The sequence below is a fragment of the Bos indicus genome, chromosome 26 (genome assembly GCF_029378745.1).
Source record: "Bos indicus isolate NIAB-ARS_2022 breed Sahiwal x Tharparkar chromosome 26, NIAB-ARS_B.indTharparkar_mat_pri_1.0, whole genome shotgun sequence".
NCBI lineage: Eukaryota > Metazoa > Chordata > Mammalia > Artiodactyla > Bovidae > Bos > Bos indicus.
In genome coordinates this window covers 2,921,207-2,945,735 of record NC_091785.1, presented here as the reverse complement: position 1 = coordinate 2,945,735, position 24,529 = coordinate 2,921,207, and the positions used below count along the sequence as shown (strand labels likewise).

The following is a 24,529-nucleotide window of genomic DNA, read 5'->3' as shown; positions in this document are numbered from 1 at the left end:
AATCCTCAACCAAATTTACCATTTCTTTCCTTTCCCCCATCTTTCTTATGCTGAAAATGACACATTGAAACAGTTAGGCATTTCAGTCATCATCAAGAGTAGTGTTCAACCAAGAAACCAGCATATCTTGCCCGAGACTGTATTATCATTGGAGTAACCAAATCAAACAACCACAGATAATGCTGAACTTCAGTAAATAAATTAGTTTAAACTCCTTTTTTATTTCTAGAATATCTGGCCAGGTTAATCCAAGCCTTATATACATGGAGACTGTGGATAGGCCCCTGCCCCTAAAGAGAAGTATTTTCCCTGAAATACTCACGTAAAGCATAACTTCTTGTCTACTTAGTTTTATAAACAGGATTAAAATTTAATATATCTATTATTAAAACTGGTATTTTTATTAATAAGATTGCTGTTTATGATTGGTTATTAAGATTAGACTCAAAGTTTTTACAATATAACTTCATAACATGGAGATTCTACAAGATATTTTAAACAAACTTTCATTCTTTCATAAAATAAACCCTATTTTGAGTATTCCAACTCTTGTGTGTTTTTCCTATGACTTTTTACAATACATTCAAAATTTGTACACTAGGTCATATATATATATAGTGCTTCTTTTATGCTTATTTGTGATAATCTTTTATTTCTAAAAGTTCTGTTATCTTCTGAAAGTACATTTCTATATTTTCTTATTTTTTCTATCTCAGAACACAATTTTAGGTACAAAGTAATCAACTCATTTAAATAATTATCATGTAGGTATAATCAGTATAAAATGCATGATGAAATGAATTATGCATACCTTGCATAGGTGTGTTTGCTAAAGTTCACTTGACAATTTAAATTTTAGATATTCATTTGAATACGGCATCTGAAATCTAATTTTTGTACATTGGAGAGCTCCATGAAGATTAACAAGTTTTTTATAACTATGTTAACAGTTACTCAAATTCAACAACATAAATAGAAGAATTTACACCCTCATCCCCACAAAAAGACAATTTAAAAAGCCCTCAAGATATTGATTCCTGAGACTCTAGCTTTCAGACTTAATGCCTAGGTTATTCGGGCTTTCAAAAGCAAAGTGTATCAAAACTCACTAAATTTCTCAGTCTTTCCAAAAAGTACCAAAAAGTTCATTTAAATACCACGCTAACAACAATAATGAAACTAGTTGACTTAATTTCACATTGTTTATATTTCAAAACTTACACGTATTTGGCCCAAAGAGGAGACATAAAAATTGTAATACAAGTTGCATAATTTTATAAGACAGGATGGGGCTTATTAAGGACAGAAAGATTCTAAAATGGGAAGATAGTTTTCTTTTCAAAATAGGGTAGAATATTTGAAGCAAATTTAATTTTATGAATTTAAAATTATAAAGATAGAATGATAGGGATTAGCTTTGTTGAAATTATCCAGATGTTTATAAGAGAAATAAGCAAATCCACTATCATTTGGAAATCTGAACACATCTCTCTCAGAAGATGATATTTAGAAAATAAAAAATTAAGTATATAGATGATACAAATTGAAATACCTAAGAAGCATAATCTAATAAACATACAAAAAACATCATACATGACAGTTCTTTTTTTTTTTTACTTTTTTAATTTTTTTAAATTTTATTTTTAAACTTTACAATATTGTACTGGTTCTGCCATATATTGAAACGACAGTTCTAAAAGACATTCTTTTAAAAAATCAACATGAAAAAAAAAAGAAAAAAAAAATCAACATGAAACATTAAAGAAATCACATTCAAGGCTACAACTGCTTCCGTCACCAAATTTCAAAGTTTTTATTATAGATTTGACATTTTCTGACTAAATTAGAATAAACCTAGAAAGATTATCCTCTCACATAGAGTAAAAAATTTGAAAATTATTTTTCTAAGAAACTCATGAATCAAAGAAATAATTTTAATAGAAAATTCTATGAATTGAATGATTGTGAAAATACTAATAGGAAGCCAGAAGAAAATGATAACTTTAAATGTTTATTTGAGAAAACAAATAAAGGTCCAAATACACAAGTTTATTACCTGATAAAAAGTTTACCAAAAAAAAACATATTCTTGACCTAAAAACAGAAGCCAGAAAATGATCAAGATACTACTACAAATCAATGAACCAGAACAAAACATACAACAGAGAATCACAAAAGCCAGTCTTTCAGCATTCGAATATTTGAAGATGAATGACAATCTGAAAGGATGAGTCAAGGAAAAAAAAACAGTAGAACACAAAAAATGTATCAGAAATATAACATTAGGACATCCTAGAATAGGCTACAGATCAGGGATGTAATCACTTCCTCAAACACAGTAGTGATCCCACTGTTCATACATTCAGTGAGACACATAGAGGAATGGAGAATGAAAGCAACAAACAAAAATATAGAAACACAAACATACCAGCACAAATAGAAATACCAACTCACATATCATAGACCAATATAGAGGTTGGGGGGGCGGGTCTCTATACTTTTTCACTATTGCTCTTTATTACTGTTTCAGTTTGCAACCCTGTTGTCACACACGCTGAAATCATCCTATTGACTTGTTCATTATCATTATGCTCCAAGTGGCCAGTGACTGGTCAGTTAAGTCCACTTCTGCAACTTCAGTTCATAGCAAATCAGGGCCTGGCACAAATCAGAGACTCAGTAAACATTACGATCAGTAATTAAAGTTAGCTTTCCAAATCTAATCACCTGCATAAAGCATTCACCTTCTCCCTGAATTAAGCTCAGCATATTTGTGGCGTATCCATTTGGGTAAGCAACCTCTGATGCCCCAGGCCAGGGCCCTTTCCCGACCTTTATTCTCTCCACTCACACCTGTCCAAGTATCTATCATGTTGTTGGCCTTTGAGTGTGGCTCTTCCAACCAACATGTGAAGATAAGCCGACCAACAGGCAGCTGAGAGAGCTCCAGGGTTTTTAATAAACAGAATCCAGGGCCTGCCCTGACCAGGTGTGTTGTCAAAAATCAAACTGCACTCAAAGAATTTAAGTCCATCCTGCCGTGAGGGTGAGGTGAGAGGGCTGGAGAAGAGGAAGAGCCAGACTAGTCTAGGGTAGGCTGGGCATGGGGATAAAGTACTAAACTTCAACCATAAAATAAACTCCTTGTTCCTTCCCACATCCCATTCTTTCCATGAACAGTGGAGCTAGGAAACAGAGATAGATAGACCAGAGACCCTCCCTCCTGCCATACTGCAGTCCAGGGAAACCACGGCCTGAGTTGGAGTCTGACCTGCTCTAGGATTCTTCCTTATGTTGCTGTCTGCCAGGAAGCGATGGTAAGCCTGCATCTCCAACAGGCTGTGGGTTGTCAGCCTTGGGAAAAAAGGTATGGGCAGTGAGTAAGGTCTATCTTTCCGTTTTTTTCTCTGTCTCCCTGCCCAACTATTCCACCTCTCACTCACGTTGGAGGACACACCGACCTCTCTTCCCATGGTGTCCTGAGTGTTCTGTTCCTGGGGCTGGGTCACCTGTTGGAGCTTATCCTTAGGAAGATCCAACTCCTGTGGTATCTCTGCCTCTGCCTCATTGAATAGCTGCTTACCCTGTAGGGTGTATAGCAGCTGGAGGAAGGTCTGGTACCTAGAAGGAGGATGTGGTTATGAAGAGAGGGAACTTCTGCTGGACAACCCTAGGTCTGCAGCCCATGCTCCCAGCCTCACCTCTGCAGCTTGTCCTTCTCCTGCTCTGCCTGCTGCTTCAGGGTTCCAAGTTCCTGATATAGTCGTTGAAGTTCCTGTTGAGCTCCTGTCTGACGCTCCCTCACTTCTGACGAAGCCTCCGCCAGATTCTGCAAATGCTTCTCCTACCAAGAGTGAGAATGCAGATATGGTTCCTCAGATCCTGAGGTCTTGGAGCCATTTTCCCAACCCTCCAGATTAGACCTAGCTGGGGTTTCAGATACATAGATGAATAGAGGGACTCCACTCATTTTAGGCAGGACCAGAAGCTTAGAAAAAAAGGATCAAAGTGAGTTGTTCCAAGGTGAGGCATTCTGGAGGAAAGTGGCACAAAGAATAATAAGACTTATTTAGTTTGCTATGTGCCAGGCATTACTTTAAACACTTGCTGTACCAATTACTCAATCATCCTAACACCTCTACAGGGTCGATGCTATTATTTTCTTCATTTCACAGATGAAGATACAGAAGCAGAGAAAGTAAGGTGACAGTTCAAAATCATGCAGTGGTAAGTGGTGATGCTAGGATCAAAGTCCATGTGGGTCCCATAATATAATGCCACACAGGAGGAAATGAGATGAAAATTTTCTAGGCAGAGGACTTGGCCCATGCAATAGCATGGTAGTGGGAAGAGATATTTTCCTAGGGAAATGGACCTACCTGTTCCAGCTGCCACTGCTTCTGGGCTATTCTGAGTTTTTCCATGGCCATTTGCTTCTGCAGGTAAGCGAAGGAAGTGAATGAAGAGGAGGAGTGTGTTTTTATTGTTGCATTTCATTTTTTTAAATTAATTTTCTCTTATAGCATGTCCTTGTTGGTTATCTATTTTAAATATAGCAGTGTGTCCATGTCAAATTCCCAATCTGTCCCCAGCCTCCTTCCTCTCTGGTAACCATAAGTTCTTGCTCTAAGTCTGTGAGTGTATTTCTGTTTTACAGTAAGTTCATTTGTATCTTTTTTTTAGATTCCACATATAAATGTCATCATATATTTTCCTTTGTCTGACTGACTTAAGTATGATCATCTCTAAGTCTATCCATGTTACTGCAAATGGCATTATATTATTTTAATGGCTGAATAATACTGATGAATGGATAAAGAAGATGTGGTACACTCAGTCATATGGTTGAAATTTAAAAGATAACCAGTGGGTCCAACCTAGCACATTCACCCTTTTCCTCCTCCTCTCTGCTTGACCTTCCCTCCTCTCATCACTGGTTCACCTTGGCCTGGAGCTGTTTAAGGGCCTCCTGGAGCTGTGCCTGCTTTATTTGGGCCTCCTCCACCTTGGGCAGTGCCTCGGTCAGGGAATTTGTGATAACCTCCACATGCTCTTGATATGTGGCCTTCAGCTCTTTCCACTGCTCTTTGGCTTCAAGTGCCTTCTGCCCTGTGGAGAGCCATCAAAAATTAGTATATAAGTGAGGTAGACCCACTTGCCTGCAGCACTGGGGCTTCAGTCATCACATCAGCCAAACAGCTGACCTGACTGATGTCTCCCTTTCTTCTTCACTCAGGGAAGCCCCTATCCAAACCCTGAGCCCACTCACGGCTTGTGTCTTCAGAAGCCAAGGGGTTCTGGTCCTGGGCAGTGCCTTCCTGAACCAAGAAATTCTGCAGGAAGTCTACTACTTGAAGCTGGCTGCAAAGGAGCTTGTCTTTCTTCCGAGAGTCCTGTTCAGAAGGAGGGTATCGGCAGGGAACATTCTTACCTCCTTGTACTACAGGCCAACAAGGTTACCTTCCAGTCTGCTCACCATTAATGCTGCCCAGTATCTCAACAAGAGGATTCAGGAGCAGCCCCTGGCTGGTGAAAGGCTAGCTCCCATCTTGCACATACCATCACAAACTCAGCCAGGATCTGGGCAGGCAGTTCAGCTTCCTCCTGAAAACCAACAGGCTCCAGGATGTCTGCTACCTTGGCCAGGACCCTGAAGGGGCAAGAAAACAGGAAAAACTGCAGACTCCTAAGGTGCTAGTTCTAGTGAATTTGTGTGCACATTGCACATATGTGATTATGTGTATCAATGCTGAGTCTTGTCCTGACTAGCAGCTACACACAGGCTTGAAGGGCCACCTGAGACCAGGAATGTGTGTGCATGGAAGACACATGGAAATAATAAGTGAGGAAAAATAAGCAAAGCAAGGGGAATAATAAGCGTGGGGAAAGAGCTGTGATTTTAAATAGGGTCTGTTTCACCGAATAGAAACCTTTTGAAGGGACTTCCCTAGTGGTTCAGTGATAAAGAATCCGCCTGTAACATCCCAGATGTTACAGAGTCCATCCCTGGTCCAGTTAGATTCCACATGCCACGGAGCAACTAAGCCCGGGCACCACAGCTCCTGAAGCCCTCGCTCTAGAGCCAGTGCTCTGCAAGGAGAAACCACTGCAACGAGAAGCCGGGCACCGCAGCTAGATAGTAGAACCACTCATTGAAGCTAGAGAAAGTCAGCGCAAAGCAAGAAAGAAGACATTTGAGTTTCTGAAATCAAAGAAATATACAGGGGATGGGACAGCGCCCCGCGCAGAGACACAGCCTTGGAGCAACGTCTCAGAATACTGGAGCAGGAGCTAAGGACAGGGAGCTGGATCCCTGGGTTTAGGCTCTCCAGAGTTCTTCCTTGTTGGGGGCTGGAGCAGTCCATTAGGAAGCGGTAACCAGGATAAAATAACTCATAGCAACAGTGTGTGTTGGGACAAGAGTGGCAGAAATTAAACGGATTTTCCAGGGTATCTCCCGGGGTGGAAAGTACCCTGTTAGGATGGTCGACCTGCGAAGGGATGTGGGGGCTTGACAGGGATGTAACCGTCCCCTTTAAGTACACATCTCTGGGGAGTGTGCGTTCGTGGTGGGGAACAGTCTCTCATATGCCTTACTCCTGGAGAGAGCCAACCTAAGACAGGGAGTCTGGGGTCACTATCACTTCACGGGAGAGCCGAATCCCAACAGCTATAATGGGTTGAGGGGCATTAACTGATTTTACTCCGGGGTGCGCAAGGACCGTCCCAGCCCGCCCCCAGCTGCGCCCCCTCCACCCCCCGGGCGGGACACTTACTTTCGGGCTGCAGTCTCCACTTCAGACTCTGCAGCCCCCATTTTGCTCCAGGCTGCGCTCCGGCTCTACTCTGGAACTACTTTGGATCCACCGCAGGCTGCGAGCCGGAACAGGAGATTGGATGTCCGGTCAGTGGGCGGGACTCAAGGACCTTTAAGCGCTTTCATTGGCAGGCCCAGATTGACGCATTGGCGGGACCTGTTGTTTGGCGCAGGCGCAGTTGTTGCTGAGCGCTGCAGGCGCGCAGCTCTACGCCTGCGCAGTAACCCGTAGGCTGAGCTGAGGTGAGGGAGGTGTGGCTTGAGTTCGTTCCGCGGCGCGCGGCCCAGTTCTCCTCAGACTAAGCGGCAGAGGAAAACATTTCTTTGTATGGCTTTTAGGGGTACCTTTCAACAGTTCCTTTATTGAAAAAGAAAAAAAAAAAAAAATTCTACTGCTGTTGAAGGAGAACGCTGGGTCTGTTTCCAAGACAGTTGGAGTCAGTAACGAGTAACAGTGACCCTGAAGACTGAGGAAACAAATGCTATCAGTTCAAAAAGCTTACTGTGTTTACAAGGTTTTCCAGACTGCAGTGCAGGGAGAGAACACTTAAGCAGAGCCCAGCGAATTGCCTGCTTTGACAGGAAGGAGCTGCAAGTTTGGGGGAGACCAGGTCGCGAAGAGTTGGACACGACTGAGCGACTTCACTTTCACTTTTCACTTTCATGCATTGGAGAAGGAAATGGCAACCCACTCCAATGTTCTTGCCTGGAGAATCCCAGGGACAGGGGAGCCTAGTTGGCTGCCGTGTATGGGGTTGCACAGAGTCGGACACAACTGAAGCCACTTAGCAACAGCAGCAGCAGGACAGGTAATGTTCTTTTCATAGTATAACATAAAGGCGAGAGTTGTTCAGAGAACTTGGAGTTCTGTAGAATTTTATCCAGGATTCTACTGAATTTTGAGCATCTTTTGGCTGAGGAAACTACCCGGAAGGGGATTTAAGGATTCACTTAGGCACAGAAATAGTAATTCGTTTCACCGATCTCGCTGGAAAACTTCCTAATCCATGGGGCATTGGTTATTAGAGTACACAGACAGGTTTTGCCTTAATAGTAAGTAGAGCATTCGCCCTAGACACCTCACTCCTCTAGTGCGTGTGTTCACAGTTGTTTCCCGCTCTTTGGGATCCTATGGACTGTAGCCGTCCAAGCTCCTCTGTACACGCGATTTCTCAGGTAAGAATACTGGAATGGATTGCTGTTTCCTCTAGGGGATCTTACCTACACAGGGATCGAACTGGCCTCTCTTTTGTCTCCTGCATTGGCAGGATGATTCTTTACTACTGAGCCACTGGGGAAGCCTTCACTTGTCTAGGGCCACCTAACAAATCTTAAAAGCACGTCCCCATGGATCAAATGGTTAACAAATCATTTAAGTATATAGCAGACCAAAGTTCAATAATATTTATAGGAATACAAAAATGTCCAGCAGCCAATAAGGTACAGTTGACAATGTCTGGCATCAAAAACTACCAAGCTTGCAAAAAATCAGGAGAACAAAACCCATATTTAGGAGGAAATCACTGATCAGAATAGAACTAGCTCTTAGAATCAAGAGTATTAAAAGTTATGTTCAAAAAGATGGCAAGAGGGAAGGATGTGAAAAAAGTGGACTGCTCATGTTGCTAGTAGAAATGTAAAATGATGTATCTGCTTTTGGAAAACAGTTTAGAAGTTCCTCAAAATGTTAAACTTACCAAGTGCTAGTCAAAAAAGAGCACGTATTTGGGCTTCCCAGGTGACTCTAGAGGTAAAGAACCTGCTTGCCAATGCAGGACACCTAAGAGATGGGGGTTCGATCCCTGGGTGAGGAACATTCCCTGAAGAAGGGAATGGCAACCTACTCCAGTATTCTTGCTTGAAGAATCCCATGAACAGAAGAGCCTGGTGGACTACAATCCATAGGGTCCCAAAGAGTCAGAAACGACCAGAGCGACTTAGCATGCATGCATTCACCTGAAACAAGCTAGAAAGTACCTGAAAGCCAAGCGCCAAGTGAGAAAAAAGGGCACATATTGTATGATTTTGTTTATGTGAAATGTCTAGAATAACCATATATAAAGAAACAGATTAGTGGTTGTCTAGGGGCTGGCAGGGGAAGAGGGATGAAGGTGGGGTTTCTTTTAGTGAGTAAATAAAAATGTTCTAAAGTTAGATTATAGGAAAGTTTGCATAATTTGATATATAAAAATTACACTTTAAATGGGTCTCAGAGTTCTTAAAAAGTTAATCAAAAACACGAAACATATAGTAAGACTTAAACTTGTAGAAGTGAAAACTGCCATGTGACCGATGCAATTAAATGGAATTAATAGATTAGACACTGAGCTGTGGTATAATTTCTAACAACCTTATGCTTTGGTAAGGACATAAAGGCAAATCTGAGGTCTTAGCCATGACAAAAAGAAGTTTATTGAAGAAAGAACAGAAAGAACACTTCAAGGGAGAGGTGGAACAAGCCAAGAGAGGCACTGGTGCAGGAATGATGTGGTACAGAGTTTTTCAAGACAGAGTTTTTGCATATTCATCTAGGCAGATGACAGTTTTGATTGACAGGTACAAGTTATGTAACAGCAGGCTTTATTGAGCATGTCTTTCCCATAATTCAGTCTAAGAAGATTATATATGTAATATACATATAATCTATGTATGCATAGAATATTTATGAACCTCTAACAGGCTCCCACTTGCCTAAGGTCACTTGAGGACACACCTGTGCATCCAGACCCATGTGCCAGAGCCAATATGTGCCTAGGGCCAATGCACTAGAGTTGGAAAAGTGTTGTTATTTTGTATTAATAGTGTATCTGTGAGCTCTCCTGGGCTGCAGTGGGGCCTCTCTGGGGTGGGGTTTAGAGACCTACTTGAATCTTTTTTGGCTTGGCCGCCCCAGTTACTCATGCCTAACTACCTACCTAAACTGTGATCACAAATTCCCATGAAAATACTGCCTGTTGAATAAAATCCTTTTCAAATATTTGAAATGACCTCACTTCATATCTATATTTAAATATTGTACTGTAAACTGAAGACGAAATCATTAAAAGATAAATAGCAAATCAAAATGACATACTGCAAATTGAATTTGAGTGCAAGTTGACTTTGGACTCTGCATAATGCAAATTTCCCAGCTCTGGGGCACTCCCTGGGTTTCCTGTGTTTAGAACTCTATGCTTGTACTGCCAAGAGCCCAGATTCTACCTCTGATCTGGAACTAAAATCCTGTAAATAGCATGGTGTGGCCCCAAACAAGCAAACAAAACCTAAATTTGCAGCTCTGTTTAACCCTCCACTTGGCTCTGATTTCTAGAAAGTGTTAAATTGTTGGTCGCTCTGGGGTATCCAACTCTTTGCGACCCCATGGACTGTATGTAGCCTGCCAGGCTCCTCTGTCCATGGGATTTTCCAGGCAAGAATACTGGAGTGGGTTGCCATTTCCTTCTACAGGGGATCTTCCCAACCCAGGGATCAAACCCAGTTCTCCTACATTGCAGGCTGAGTCTTTACCATCTGAGCTGCCAGGGAAGTACAGAGATCTGACCTAATTTGCCATTTCCTTCTCCAAATGAAAATTACTGTAGGTCAATAAGAAACATATGATTCTAAGTTTTCTTCTCTTTCTGTGTTGTCTAATACAGTAGCCACAGCCATGTGTACCTATTTAAATTTAACTTACAGTTCAATAATTTTCTAAGTCACATTAGCCACATTTAAGTTTTCAATAGCAATGTATGCCTAATGACTGCTATACTGGATAATGGAAATTTTAGAACAATTCCATCAATAGATAAATGTATCCTGTAAATTATGTACCAAAATTTTTCATTTACATTAATTTCAATTTTGTAATTTATGTACAAAAGTTTACATTGACATTAACTTTACCAAACAGGATAAAACATTTTCCAAGGCTTAAAAAAGTCACATTTGCAGTAAAGAAGTTGCAAGTATATAAGCTGTTTATGAATTTAAAGAGGTATTTGCTGTTTATCAAACTCTAATGCCCTCCATAAATTATATATAAAAATTTTATGTTGCTCAACTCATCTCCCCAATTGCAGAAAGTAATAGCACAACAAGCAAGGATGTAAAGCAAATTCCCTTAAGCATATAATTGATAGGGGCATTATATTTTCATTATTAAGATAGAAACATCTTTTGGTCACTTAACAAGTGGAAAAAAATGTTAAAGCATATGTTCCTAGTAATAAAAAATTTCCTCATTTGCCTTAAAGTTTTGTTTTTGTGTGTAGTGCATGTGAAATGGTTCTGAAAATAGCACTGACATTAAACTCAAATGTGAGATATGAGTCTAAATTCATCGTTCTGTACATGGAAATTCAGTTGTTACTGCAGTACTTGTCAAAAAATTAGTCTTTCCTCATTTAATTGTCTTAGCACTTCTTGGCACAGAAAATTAATTTGCTAAAAATGTATTTGTGTTTCATGGAGTCTCAATTCTATTTCATTGATCAATATTATTCTTATAGCAGAACTGCATTGTTTTGATTATTGCACCCTTTTATAATACCTTTAGAAGTTGAGAAGTGTATGTCTTTCAAATATTTCTTCTTTTACAAATATGACTTGACTATTCTGTTGGTCTGTTTTTTTTTTTTTTTCTTTTTTTGCCACATTGTGCATCTTGTGGGATCTTAGTTCCTCTTGACTATTCTAGATCTTTTTCATTTCCATATACATTTTAGGAATCGCTGATCAAAATCTAACAAAAGGCCTGCTGGGATTTCCTAAGATTTACATTGTATTAGGTTGGAAGTTACGAATGGTCATTTTGATTTCTCTTTTTTTTTCTTAATTTATTTTTATTTTTACAACTGTGTGTTATTTCAAAGGTTGGCTGCCAATAATTTTCAGAGAATACTTAATATAGTTATTGCATAAGAGCATGAATCAACAATGTCTCCAGTATTTCTCTGGACTGGTGAGACTGAACTTTAGGTAAACACTTCTCTCTCTAGGTAATTAAACACAAACACAGAAGTGGACTAGTTAGACTTTTTAAAGCATTTAACATTCAAATTAAAGTATTTAACACCATAACTTCACCTTGTTTAAAAGAAAACAGGCAAGAAGTTTAAATACTTCATTACCAGGACACAATAATATTTCCTTGACAAAACTAGATAATTTGCTCCTTCACAATTAGGTAATTTTTCCTTCATAAAAGTGTAAGAAAGCTACTCATTCTTAATACTGCAGGAGCTAATCATCTTTGTGTTTTAAAAGCAATCACAACTTCTAAACTGATGTGTAAATTTTGAAATTTGGAAAAGAAAAATGGATTAAGTCCTCCTTAAACCTGGCATCTGTGGGAATTTTGTTATGAATGGGTGAAATTCACATTTATTAACCCAAGGCACTAAGCTGGACTTAAAAAAAACCTCATTTAATGGCCACACAGAAACTCTGAACTTTTATTACTCTAGATTAATAGAAAAGAAACTTAATTGAAGTAAATTTACCATGGCCACACAACTGTTGTAGTAAGTTGCAGACCTAAATCTGAAATATATCTGACACTAAAGTTAGCTAGTGAACTAATTGGAGTTAGACCTGAGAGATTTTCATCAATAAAATTCAGCCTTTGTTGAAGGTTTGTTTTCCTTAAGTCATCAGCATCTTATTCTCTACCTGTGTGCCAAGTCACTTCACTTGTGTGAGTCTGCAAACCTATAAACTGTAGCCGTCCCTCCCCACCCCCTGCTTCTCTGTTCATATGATTCTCCAGGCAAGAACAGAGGAGTAGATTGCCGTGCTCTCTCTTACAAGGGATCTTCCTGACCCAGGGGTCAAATCCATGTCTCTTAGATCTCCTGCATTGTCGGTGAGTTCTTTACCACTAGTGCCACCTGGTAATTATATTTATTCTCTACCTGATTCTCAGTGAATGTTTTTAAAATTGATTCTAAATTGCTTTATTACTTTGTTTTTGTCCTGTTCTACTTACATGTGGTAGCAATGCTTTATCCTCCAAATTATATGCTTTGCTTATGATTTCTGAAACTTAAAAAACCTTATTTATTAAAAATTTCAGTTGAGAGAGGGCATATTTCAGTACAAATAGTTTTTTAGATTTGTCAGTTTGGTTTAGTTTTCTGCCTTATTTCTTGCCTTATTGCAATAAAAATTTAGAAACACAGACTAAGAACTTTGAAACACAAATTACAGCTCAGTGCAGCTCAAGCAGACAGATCCTTTATTAGACACACACTCCCAAGGTTTGGGAGCAGGCTAACCCTAAACGAACAGTCTTTTTTCTCTTGGTTTTCCCCTTTTTATACTTCCAGCCTCCTTTGGTTAAAGGAGAATTTGGTTAAAGCCCTGTGCAAAATAGGGCTTCTACCTACCACCAGTCAATGACAGGGAATGCAAAAGGCAGATTGACAATTGCAAGATACCTAAAAGTAGCTTGTGTTGTTTATGTATTCCCATAATTCAGTCTCTTATAATCAGGTGTAGAATATGTATGCACCCTAAATGGGCTCTTAGATGCCTAAGGTTACTTGGAGAAGCCCCTGTGGTTACTTTGTATCCACTGTGTGCCTAGGTTGCACCTGCAGGAGTTGGAAAAGTACTTGTGATTATTTTTTTAACTTATCTGTCAGCTCTCCTGGGTGTGTCTGGGATGGGTTTTAGAAACAGCTTGCATATCTTTCAGCCAAGCCATCCTTCCTTCAGTTCAGTTTAGTTCAGTTGCTCAGTCTTGTCTGACTCTTTGCAACCCCATGAACCACAGCATGCCAGACCTCCCTGTCCATCACCAACGCCCGGAATTTACCCAGACTCATGTCCATTGAGTCGGTGATGCCATTCAACCATCTCATCCTCTGTCATCCCCTTCTCCTCCTGCCCTCAATCTTTTCCCAGCATCAGGGTCTTTTGAAATGAGTCAGCTCTTCGCATCAGTTGGCCAAAGTATTGGAGTTTCAGCTTCATCAACAGTCCTTTCAGTGAACACCCAGAACTGATCTCCTTTAGGATGGTTGGATCTCCTTGCAGTCCAAGGGACTCTCAAGAGTCTTCTCCAACACCACAGTTCAAAAGCATTAATTCTTTGGTGCTCAGCTTTCTTTATAGCCCAACTCTCACATTCATACATGACTACTGGAAAAACCATAGCCTTGACTAGACGGACCTTTGTTGACAAAGTAATGTCTCTGATTTTTAATATGCTGTCTATTTTGGTCTTAACTTTCCTTCCAAGGAGTTAAATCATCTTTTAATTTCATGGCTGCAATCACCATCTGTAGTGATTTTGGAGCCCAGAGAAATAAAGTCAGCCACTGTTTCCCCATCTATTTGCCATGAAGTGATGGGACCGGATTCCATGATCTTAGTTTTCTGAATGTTGAACTTTAAGCCAACTTTTTCACTCTCCTCTTTAACTTTCATCAAGAGGCTCTTTAGTTCTTCTTCACTTTCTGCCATAAGGGTGGTGTCATTTGCATATCTGAGGTTATTGATATTTCTCTTGACAATCTTGATTCCAGCTTGTGCTTCCTCCAGCCCAGCATTTCTCTTGATGTACTCTGCATAGAAGTTAAATAAGCAGAGTGACAGTATACAGCCTTGACATACTCCTTTCCCTATTGGGAACCAGTCTGTTGTTCCATGTCCAGTTCTAACTCTTGCTTCCTGACCTGCATATAGGTTTCTCAAGAGGCAGGTCAGGTGGTCTGGTATTCCCATCTCCTTCAGAATTTTCCCCAGTTTATTGTGGTCCACACAGTCAAAGGCTTTGGCATAGTCAAAAAAGCAGAAATAGATGTTTTTTCTGGAACTCAATTGCTTTTTTGATGATCTAGCAGATGTCAACAATTTGATCTCTGGTTCCTCTGCCTTTTCTAAAACCAGCTTGAACATCTGGAAGTTCACAGTTCACGTATTGTTGAAGCCTGGCTTGGAGAATTTTGAGCATTACTTTACTAGCGTATAAGATGAGTGCAATTGTGTGGTAGTTTGAGCATTCTTTGGCATTGCCTTCATCCTTCCTTGCTTATGACTAAACTTCCTACCAAACAGACTCTCTTCAATTATAGCATTTCAATGACCAGCATTTTCAAAATTGTACATTTTCAACTGTATTTTCTGTAAATGTTTTGCAGGAAAGGTGGGTGGACTAGGTCATGCATTTTAGATGATCAAATCCTGAACTTAGTTGAGAGTCATATTTCATCAGAGAAAATTATTTGTCCCCTGAAGATGCTGAAAATCAGGTTTCTTATAGCACAATACATGACAAAAGGCAAAGAATATGGTCTTTGTAATAAAGAGATTCAAGTTCAATTTCAGTCCAACTACCAACTACATTTGTGACCTTGGGTAATTTAAATGAAATATTGAATTCTATCTTCTCTTTTATTAAATAGGGATAATTATGAGCAGGGTTATTTGTGTGTGTGTGTGTGTGTGAAAAAACGAGTAAAAGAATTTTGAGGAATCATCTTAATCTATGTCCAAGACATAGTGGACATAATTACAATTTTAGGAGTCATATTTAAATAAAGCCAAAGCATGCATAACTGCAGAAATTATTTAGAAATAGTCTGTCATATAACTACTCAGTAAATGCTTATTTTCCAATAAACTATCTCCTCCAATTCCATGAGTGTTTAACATAATTTACAATTTTTACCTTTCACTATTTCCTATTGTTCGTTTTTCAACATCAACTTGGTCTTTATATGTAAACTCAAATTTGAAGTTTCACTAAAACAACTCAGAGATACCCTTCCAAAGACTTAACATGAGCTCATAAAGCTATTACTTCTTTTCCATGAACTATAATTCTGAGTCACTGACAGTTTAGTGTTAGCTACAACTGTGCTTTGCTGGAATTTTCAGATAAACACACTACTTCTCTTAGGAAGAATCTCCATGTTGGGCATCTGAATTTCAGATCATAAGATAATTCTTGCCTTGGTTTGCTAGTTACAGATGGATAGATTCTTTCTTACACCCTGTTCAATTCCCTATTTCAACCTCATTCTTCTAATGATGCTTAGCAAACATGCAATTTGGATACAGATCATCAGAAGTAAATTGCAACACCCTCCTGGGAAAGATATCTCCCTAGGAGTAAATGCCCATGAAAGCATATTGAATCTTTGCTAATCACTGTCTAACCCTCCAGCTTCTTACTCTTTGTTTTCTGACAGTAATGAAACAAAACAACATGATGGAAGCCTGAAAGCTAAAGGGATTATTTTTAATTCTCAAACTCATTTTTATGTATCTGTTGCACTTATAATCGTGTTTTGATAATTCCCATTGCTTTCCTCTAGTTTTGAAGGGAGATAATTTCATTTTATCTATATATATCTTTCCCTTTCAGTTCAAAAAGCGTTATCTGTTTCTCTTCATAGATTAAGATAAGTCCTAAATATATTTTGTTTTTTTTTTTTAATCACTCCACAGCCAAGGAGATTCATCCAGGGATAGCTAGTATTTCATAGGTGCACACAGTGGAACTGGAAAATGTTAGTGGCTCAGTCATGCCCAACTCTTCGCGATCCCTTGAATTGTAGTCCCTGCCAGGCTCCTCTATCCATGGAATTCTCCTGGAGTGGGTAGCCATTCCCTTCTCTGGTGGATCTTCCCAACCCAGGAATCCAACTCAGATCCTCCTGTATTGCAGGCAGATTCTTTAAGGTCTGAGCCACCAAGGAAACCAAAGTGGGTGGCTTGGAAAAGCAAGAGGAACAAAGACATAATCTAGGGATTTTACTCCCCGCCCCCTGCCATTTTATCCTTATACATCTATTCTACAATATTGCTAAAGAAATTATTCATCCCTTTGAAATTTTTAATTCTGTTTAAATATGATTATGAGGCCCACTTGACTTCACACTCCAGGATGTCTGGCTCTAGGTGAGTGATTACACCCATTGTGGTTACCTGGGTCATAAAGATCTTTTTCTATAATTCTTCTGTGTTTTCTTGCTACCTCTTAATATCTTCTGTTTCTGTTATTTCCATACAGTTTCTGTCATTTATTGAGCCCATCTTTGCATGAAATGTTCCCTTGGTATCTCTTCTTTTGCTCCTCTTCTTTTCTCAGCTATTTGAAAACCTCCTTATTTTGCCTTTTTGCATTTCTTTTTCTTGGGGATGGTTTAGATCACAGCCTCCTGTACAATGTTGCAAACCTCTGTCCATAGTTCTTCAGGCATTCTATGAGATCTAATCCCTTAAATTTATTTTTCACTTCCACTGTATAATTTCAAGGGATTTGATTTAGATCATACCTGAATGGTCAAATGGTTTTTGCTACTTTCTTCAGTATAAGTCTCGGAGAAGGCAATGACACCCACTCCAGTACTCTTGCCTGGAAGTATAAGTCTCGGAGAAGGCAATGACACCCACTCCAGTACTCTTGCCTGGAAAATCCCATGGGTGGAGGACCCTGGAGGGCTGCAGTCCATGGGGTCGCTGAGGGTCGGACACGACTGAGCGACTTCACTTTCACGCATTGGAGAAGGAAATGGTAACCCACTCCAGTATTCTTGCCTTTTCACTTTCATGCATTGGAGAAGGAAATGGTAACCCACTCCAGTATTCTTGCCTGGAGAATCCCAGGGACGGGGGAGCCTGTTGGGCTGCCGTCTATGGGGTCGCACAGAGTCGGACATGACTGAAGTGACTTAGCATCAATATAAGTCTGAATTTAGCACTAAGGAGTTCATGACATAAGCTGCAGTCAACTCCCGGTCTTATTTTTCCTGACTATAGAGCTTCTCCATCTTTGGCTGCAAAGAATGTAATCAATCTGATTTCAGTATTGACCATTTTGTGATGTCCATGTATAGAGTTGTCTCTTGTGTTGTTGGAAGAGAGTATTTGCTATGATCAGTGCGTTCTCTTGGCAACACTCTGTTAGCCTTTTCCTTGCTTCATTTTGTACCCCAAGGCCAAACTTGCCTGTTACTCCAGGTTTCTCTTGACTACCTACTTTTGCATTTCAGTCCTCTATGATGAAAAAGATGTCTGTTTTTGATGTTAGTTCTAGAAAGTCTTGTAGGTCTTCACAGAACCGCTCAACCTCTTTGGCATTAGTGGTTGGGGCACAGACTTGGATTATGGTGATATTGAATGGTTTGCCTTGGAAATGAACGAAGATTATTCTGTTGTTTTTGAGATTATAGCCAGGTACTGCAATTTTGGACTCTTTTGTTGAATATTAGTGGAAAAGTCATAAATCCTTAGGTAAATTTATATTTCCAACTAAATGAAATGCATTAAAAAATAACACTCAATCCTAGTAAGCATGTCCCTTTATATCACATAGATACACAGTTTCAAAACCAGTAATTTACATAGTTACTTTAGTGTCCAAGCAAGTAAAATTTGTTTTTAATTGTATGACTATAATATAGGCTTTCATTATTTTGGTGTCACAATGTACAATGCCATTTTAAAAGTAATGATTTACTAGTATTTTTGTCACTTAGTATGACAGTCTTAAATATCCAAATAAAAATATTTTAATTAACATGTACAAAGATATTAATTGCCTGTATTAACATTTTATATCAAATGAAGTTACATCAAAAGACACAGAAACAGAAACAATAATGACAAAATTAAACCCCAACATACATATAATTACTTTATATGTTAAAATGTCTAAATACACAAATTAAAAGACAGAGATTAACAGAATATATCCAACTCATGTCTCAACCATACTCTGTATACAAATCATTAATAGAATTATGATGATTAATCTTATAAGATACATTTGGTTATATAATTAAAATAATACAACAGCTTGAAAAAAATTTTATGAGTGAAAAATAAAACTTTTGCTTCTCCTTAGGTCCCTTTACCTTCTCCATCTTAATAATATACTTGTCTATATACATTTATCATGTCAGATAGTTATTGGGCCTCCCTGGTGGCTCAGAGGGTAAAGAATCTGTCTGCAAAGCAGGAAATCCAAGTTTGATCTCTGGGGTGTGAAGATCCCCTGGAGAAGGGAATGGCTGCCCATTCCAGTATTCTTACCTGGAGAATTCCATGGACAGAGGAGCCTGGCGGGCTATAGCCCGTGGGGTCACAAAGAGTTAGACACAACTGAGCATCTAACACTTTCACAGTTATAACTTGTATTGTAATCAAACTATTTGCTAAAAGAAGTTTATGTGATGAAGAATAGCCTATTATATTTACTATTGTCTATTGTTTTTCTTTCCTTTCTAAAGATCACTGTCTTCTGTTATCACCTTCTTTTTTTGAAGGTTTAGAGAGCTTTTGTTAGTAATTGTTTAAGTGTAGATTTGCTAGCACAAATTATTTTAGCATTCTTTTGACTGAGAATATGTTTATGTCTTCTTTATTCCTGATGGATAGTTTCACCAATGGATATAGAATTTCTGGTTCCTTTTAGAATTGACAGCTCTTTTCTTTCAGCACCTTAAAAAAAAAAAAACAAAAAGCACACAGTTGTGCTTCCTTCTGGCGTGCGTGGTTTCAGATAGGAAATCCACTACAATATGAATTGTTATTCTTTTACAGGTAATGTATTCTTTTCCTCTGGCTATTTAAAAATTTTTTTTCTTTTTATTTCATACTTAAAATTTTAATTTTGTTATATCTTGGTGTGGATTTCTTTGGAGTTATTTGAGGTTTTTGCATGTTTACATATGTAGATTTGTGTCTTTTGCCAACTTTGGCAAGTTTTCAGCCATTGTTTCTTCAAATACTTTCCCAGTACCACACTCTTTCTCTTCTGTACTGTGATAAAATAAATTTTTGCTCTTCTTAAATTTTTCTACAGAAATTTCTGTTGATCTGTCTTTATCTTCAGTTGATTTTATCATTTCCATTTACACTCTGTTGTGTACAATTGAGTTTTTTTTTTAATTTCAGTTAAATTTTTTTAATAATAGTTTTTGATTCTATAATCTTTTCAGTTATTTTATATAATTTCTATTTCTGTGCTGAGATTTTCTGTTTTCATATGTTTTGAGACAATTTGTAATTTTTAAGGCAGTTGCTTTTAAAATGCTTGTCAGATAATTTCAATATCAGCTTAATCTCCATATTGATTATCTTTTCTCATTAAATTCTGATTTTCCAAATTCTTGGTATAATGATTTTTTTTATTGTATCCTGAACATTTATTTTATTAGTGGATTCCTCTTCCTATCCAAGTATTCTATTTTAGCAGGCAGTTAGTTGTTCTATTTAAGTTATATAGTATATAAGTTATAGTCTACTTCTCTGAGTTGTAATTCCCTTGAATATTTAGTTTGTGATCCCTTGCAGTGATATTTTGTCTTGTTTGATTTCTGGTGCTGCTAGGACTCCTGTGTAAGCCCTATTGGTGCCATCTGTGGGGGTACTGAGCAATATTATGTGTGAGGCAAAAAACCACTGGCCCTAGTTCCCTTATACCATTGGATGGAAGCCAGGGAGTCACAGAGCTTTACTACTGCAGTAGAAATGAGCTGGTGGGACCAGTCTCTGGGCCCTGCTTCTGGACAGGGGAATAAGAACATTAAGAGTTTGTTTCTTCCATGCTGGGAGATAACATCACTCACCTGCCATAAGGTATGGAACAGAAGCTGGGATGGCTGAGACTTTGCTGTTGCCACTGCTGTTGGTAAGTTGGATAATCAACAGAGGCTCTGTGGAAATCTGCTTGAGGTTCCCTAGTAGGTCTCTTTTGGGTTTCTACTTTCCCAGTCCTTTGGTGAGAAAGAACAGATTTGTCTTTCTTACTTCTTTTTCTTTCTATCTTTCTTTCTTTCTTTTTTTTTTTTTTCCCTTTATGCCTAATCATTTCTTGTGGCAGGTCTCTCCATTGCCAGTCCAAGGTGTATGGGAGAGGAAAAAAAAAACAGGTAACTCACCATGTTGTTATTTCTCAACTCCTGTACCCTCTAGCTGGTACACATTCTTCTTTCTAGCTTTCAGATTTATCTTACTGTTGTCTATAAAGTACTTTTAAAGTTATATAATTATACTTGGAAGAAACAGGGAAAAGTGAGTCTATACTTTCTCATATTCCTGAAGTCTTAGCTAATATTTTTAGCTGTGGTTTTAACTTACAGTTTTGTATGCTTAGCAATTAGCATTGATCTTGAAAAACACTAGTTGTTTGGCAAAAAAAAAAAAAAAAAAAATATATATATATATATATATATATATATATATATATATAATTAAGTGAATTAGCAAGTGAGTCATAAGATGCTTGTTGTGTCTGACTCTCTATGACCCTATGGACTGTAGCCCAGCAGGCTCCTCAGTCCATGGGATTCTCCAGGCAAGAATACTGGAGTGGATTGCCATGCCCTTCTCCAGGGGATCTGTCTTCCCAACCCAGGGGTTGAACCAGCATCTCCTGTGTCTCCTGCATTGGCAGGCAGGTTCTTTACCACTAGTGCCACCTGGGAAGCCCAAGTGAATGATTGCCTAAATAAAATGAAGGAAGGAAGGAGAGAGGGATAAAGGAGAAAGGGAAGGAAAAAGAAAAGAAATAAAAAATAATAAAGGAAGAAAAAAGGAAGAATGCTGTTGTCAATGGACTACTTTAATAACAGCACTGTATATTAGAAAAAAACACTAGCCTCAACTGTGTAACTAGAAAACATAGCGTTATTGACTATCAATTTAAATTCTATAAAATTATGTTTTCTTATTTATAAAATTAAAGGCTTTCCTTAAAATTTATCATCCCTTTCAGTTATGTATGCTGTGACTCTCAAACATTTTTTTTTCTGAAAGTCATAATTGATTACAGCCTGAAAGTTGTCTGCTATAGAGCTTATAGTTGTAACCCCTGAGGCAGCATGCAAACCCTTTGATACAGCTGTGCAATAGTGGGGAACAGCAGCAAGTTGACTGAATTGATGTAAAACAATAGGTGATTCTGTATATTTTCCCAATCAATGGCATTTGTAGGACATGAGTCAAAGGAGTTGAGCTGCCAAAACTGAAGGTCTCAATAGTGCTTTCACCTGTGAGCAGGTGGTCACATACTTGTGGTTTTCCAAATACGTTCACATATTGAGAGAAAAACATCCACTGGCTATTATCTTTGAATATGAAGGACAAACATATCATGGATAATGCCCATCCAACTGTTAATGCAGTCTGTGCCTTTGTTGGAACTTCTGTTCTCAATCTAGTGGATATTTGATTTAACTGATAACTGTGCCTTGTTGATATACAATTAGCACCTAAACTTTTAATGCAAGAAGTAACTAGGAATGTGCTGAGAGTGCGTATGTTTACTCTCTTGGCCCCAAGTCACTAATGGTCTTATACAAATTTTGGAAGTGAGAATAAAACTATAAACCAAGGAGAAATATATAAATGCATCATTAAAATATTATTATTCTCACATCATAAACAAATTTATACACACACATGCAGGCATTTAACTCTAATTATATATAAATAAATTAGCCTTAATGGGTATATAGTATGTTTCATAATATATATGGAATTATGATTGTTCTTTTCAGATGCAAGTACAGAGACTGTTCATAATTAATATTAAAGTAGCCTTTTATAATCCCTTTTCTGAAATGTAAGTAGAACGTCATAAAATGCAAATCCAAGCATATATTTACATTATTAAATCTTTTGGTGCATACTGAATGAATATTTAATACATTCAACACACTGTATATAATGTGGAGAGTATTGTTCAAAGTGTGAATAAAACAAATATGAAAAGTACAGTCTATTGGATGAACACTTGGGAGACCATACTCTTTAAATATTTTACTAGTCCCTATATGATATGGTCCCTGATTATAACTTATTATTGTTTTTTCTCTTTATTCTCTCCTTATCACTTCACCATTCTCCCCAACCCCTTACCTCCCCACTGCAAATTAAAACATGCTTTCTGTTGCTCTTAACCTTTCTTACATGCTCTTCCTTTTGACTGAAATAAATACTAGGTCATCTTCTAAACTTGCATGTTTGTGTAGAAAGTGTCACTAGTTTCTCATCCGTAGTTTTGATACCAGTTCTTCTGGAAGGCCTTTCTTGATGATCCTGTTAGCCTTAGACATTAGCTAAGTGCCTCTCTTCTATTCTCCCTTATCACCCTATACTGTTCTATAATAGCTCTTATGACATTGTTTTAGACAGTAATGCATAGTCTTATTTAATTGTTCAAAGCCTGGATAGATGCTGATCATCTTTTTTTACATCTCTTTTTTATTGTGGTAAAAAGCATATAATATGAAATCTAACTTTAGATATCTTATATGAAACCAATGAAGTAACCAATCACTTAGAAACAAAAAGCAGAATGTTGTTTGCCAGAGAGTGGGAAGAGGGGGAAACTGGGAGATGATCAATGGTATAAAGATTTATTTTAGGAAGATAAATAAGTTTTAGAGATGTGCTTTACAACAATGGTGAATATAGTTAACAATACTGTGCTACATTCTTTAAGGTCAGTTTCTGGAGATGTTCTTTATTCCTCTGATTGGGTCATATTTTCCTGTTTCTTCATATGCCTTATAATGCTGTGTTGGAATCCACACATTTGAACACAAAAAGACAACTCTTCCAATCTTATCTACTGGCTTCATACAGGGAAAGACTTTCACCAATCAATCCAGCTACAGATTTTTGGGTCTTTCCAGCTTTTTCTAAGGATGCACCTTCTCTGGACTTGTGTATATCATTTTCCAGTTTGAAAGGTTTATTGTTTTTCTCTGGTTTTGCCTGAAGCCACCAGTCTCTCTGTATCCCCCAGGTGTCAAGGTGTAACTATTCTGTCAGCACTTCATGTCAGATGAAACAGAAACCAGTCTCAGACTGCACATACCTGCAAAAGTGAGAACGTTGGACCCATGCTCTACTCTTTTCTTTCTCTCACTAGGGAGAAGACACAAACTGGATGCTTACTCCTGATCATGGTGAACTGAGGCTATTTCTGTCTACAGTTTTACAACTCTCTAGTGCTGCCACAGTCTGCTGAATTCTTTTTTAATCTCTGCAGTCTCTGGCATCCAAGGTATGCCAGTTACCTGTCAGTGCCTTGAGTCAGGTTAAACAGAAAGCAGTCCCTCTAAAATCTGGAACTTTAAATACACATTCTACCATTCTCTTTCCTTCCCAAAGGAGAAGCCACAGCTGGGCTTTTCTTCCCAATTACAAACTGTGCTAGCTTTGAGTAGCATGGCTGGAATTAAATAGCTTTTCTTATCTGTTTCATTGTGACTCTTCTTGGATTTGAACTTGCCTTAGTGCTACATCTTCCTAACTGATTTCTGAATTTCTCATAGAAGTTTCTGGGGCTGTATGTTGTTAAGTTGATGCTTCTGTGGTGCACCAGGTTCTGGGGCTTCCTGTACCATCATTTTGCTGATGGATATTGAGGTTCTTGAGTAACACTGTTTTCTCAATATACAGCAAACTGCCTGGCACATGATTATACAGATATTAATAAATATCTGTAGAATATGAATGAAGTAGTTCCAGTTCAGGGCTAGAATATCAAACTTGTTTCTAAATGATATGAAAATATTTGGTTTTCTAAAGGCATTGATATCTTGGCAGGTTTGTTCATTTCTCCTCAAGACAATGGGTTTCAGAGTATGGAAGGTTACTTGCTTAGTCACGTCTGACTTTTTGTGACCCTATGGGCTGTAGCTTGCTAGGCTTCTCTGTCCATAGAATTCCCCAGGCAAGAATACTGGAGTGGATAGCCATTCG

General features: G+C 38.3%; 1 protein-coding gene and 1 long non-coding RNA gene across 4 annotated transcripts; one reads left to right on the top strand and one right to left on the bottom strand.

Annotated features, from left to right (window-relative positions):
* Positions 1–1,998: 1,998 nt before the first annotated feature.
* On the bottom strand, positions 1,999–6,915 carry ZWINT (ZW10 interacting kinetochore protein). 3 transcript variants are annotated; one of them, XM_070780420.1, is made up of 9 exons: positions 6,777–6,915; positions 5,560–5,650; positions 5,270–5,393; positions 4,943–5,109; positions 4,380–4,436; positions 3,702–3,844; positions 3,444–3,621; positions 3,272–3,354; positions 1,999–2,658 (listed from the first exon to the last, which is right to left on the bottom strand). In XM_070780420.1, the coding sequence occupies exons 1-8, from the start codon at positions 6,815–6,817 to the stop codon at positions 3,277–3,279; spliced, it is 879 nt and encodes a 292-aa protein (XP_070636521.1). In that variant the 5' UTR covers positions 6,818–6,915; the 3' UTR covers positions 1,999–2,658; positions 3,272–3,276. The 3 variants fall into 3 exon arrangements, with proteins under 3 accessions (XP_070636521.1, XP_019808739.2, XP_070636522.1); XM_019953180.2 differs by having other exon boundaries at positions 3,462–3,621; XM_070780421.1 differs by having other exon boundaries at positions 5,477–5,650; positions 6,777–6,856.
* A 19-nt stretch (positions 6,916–6,934) lies between these two features.
* LOC139179931 (uncharacterized) lies at positions 6,935–24,028 on the top strand. The gene is made up of 2 exons (XR_011564227.1): positions 6,935–7,626; positions 23,694–24,028. It is a non-coding gene; the product is annotated as an uncharacterized lncRNA (long non-coding RNA).
* The last annotated feature ends 501 nt before the right edge of the window (positions 24,029–24,529 follow it).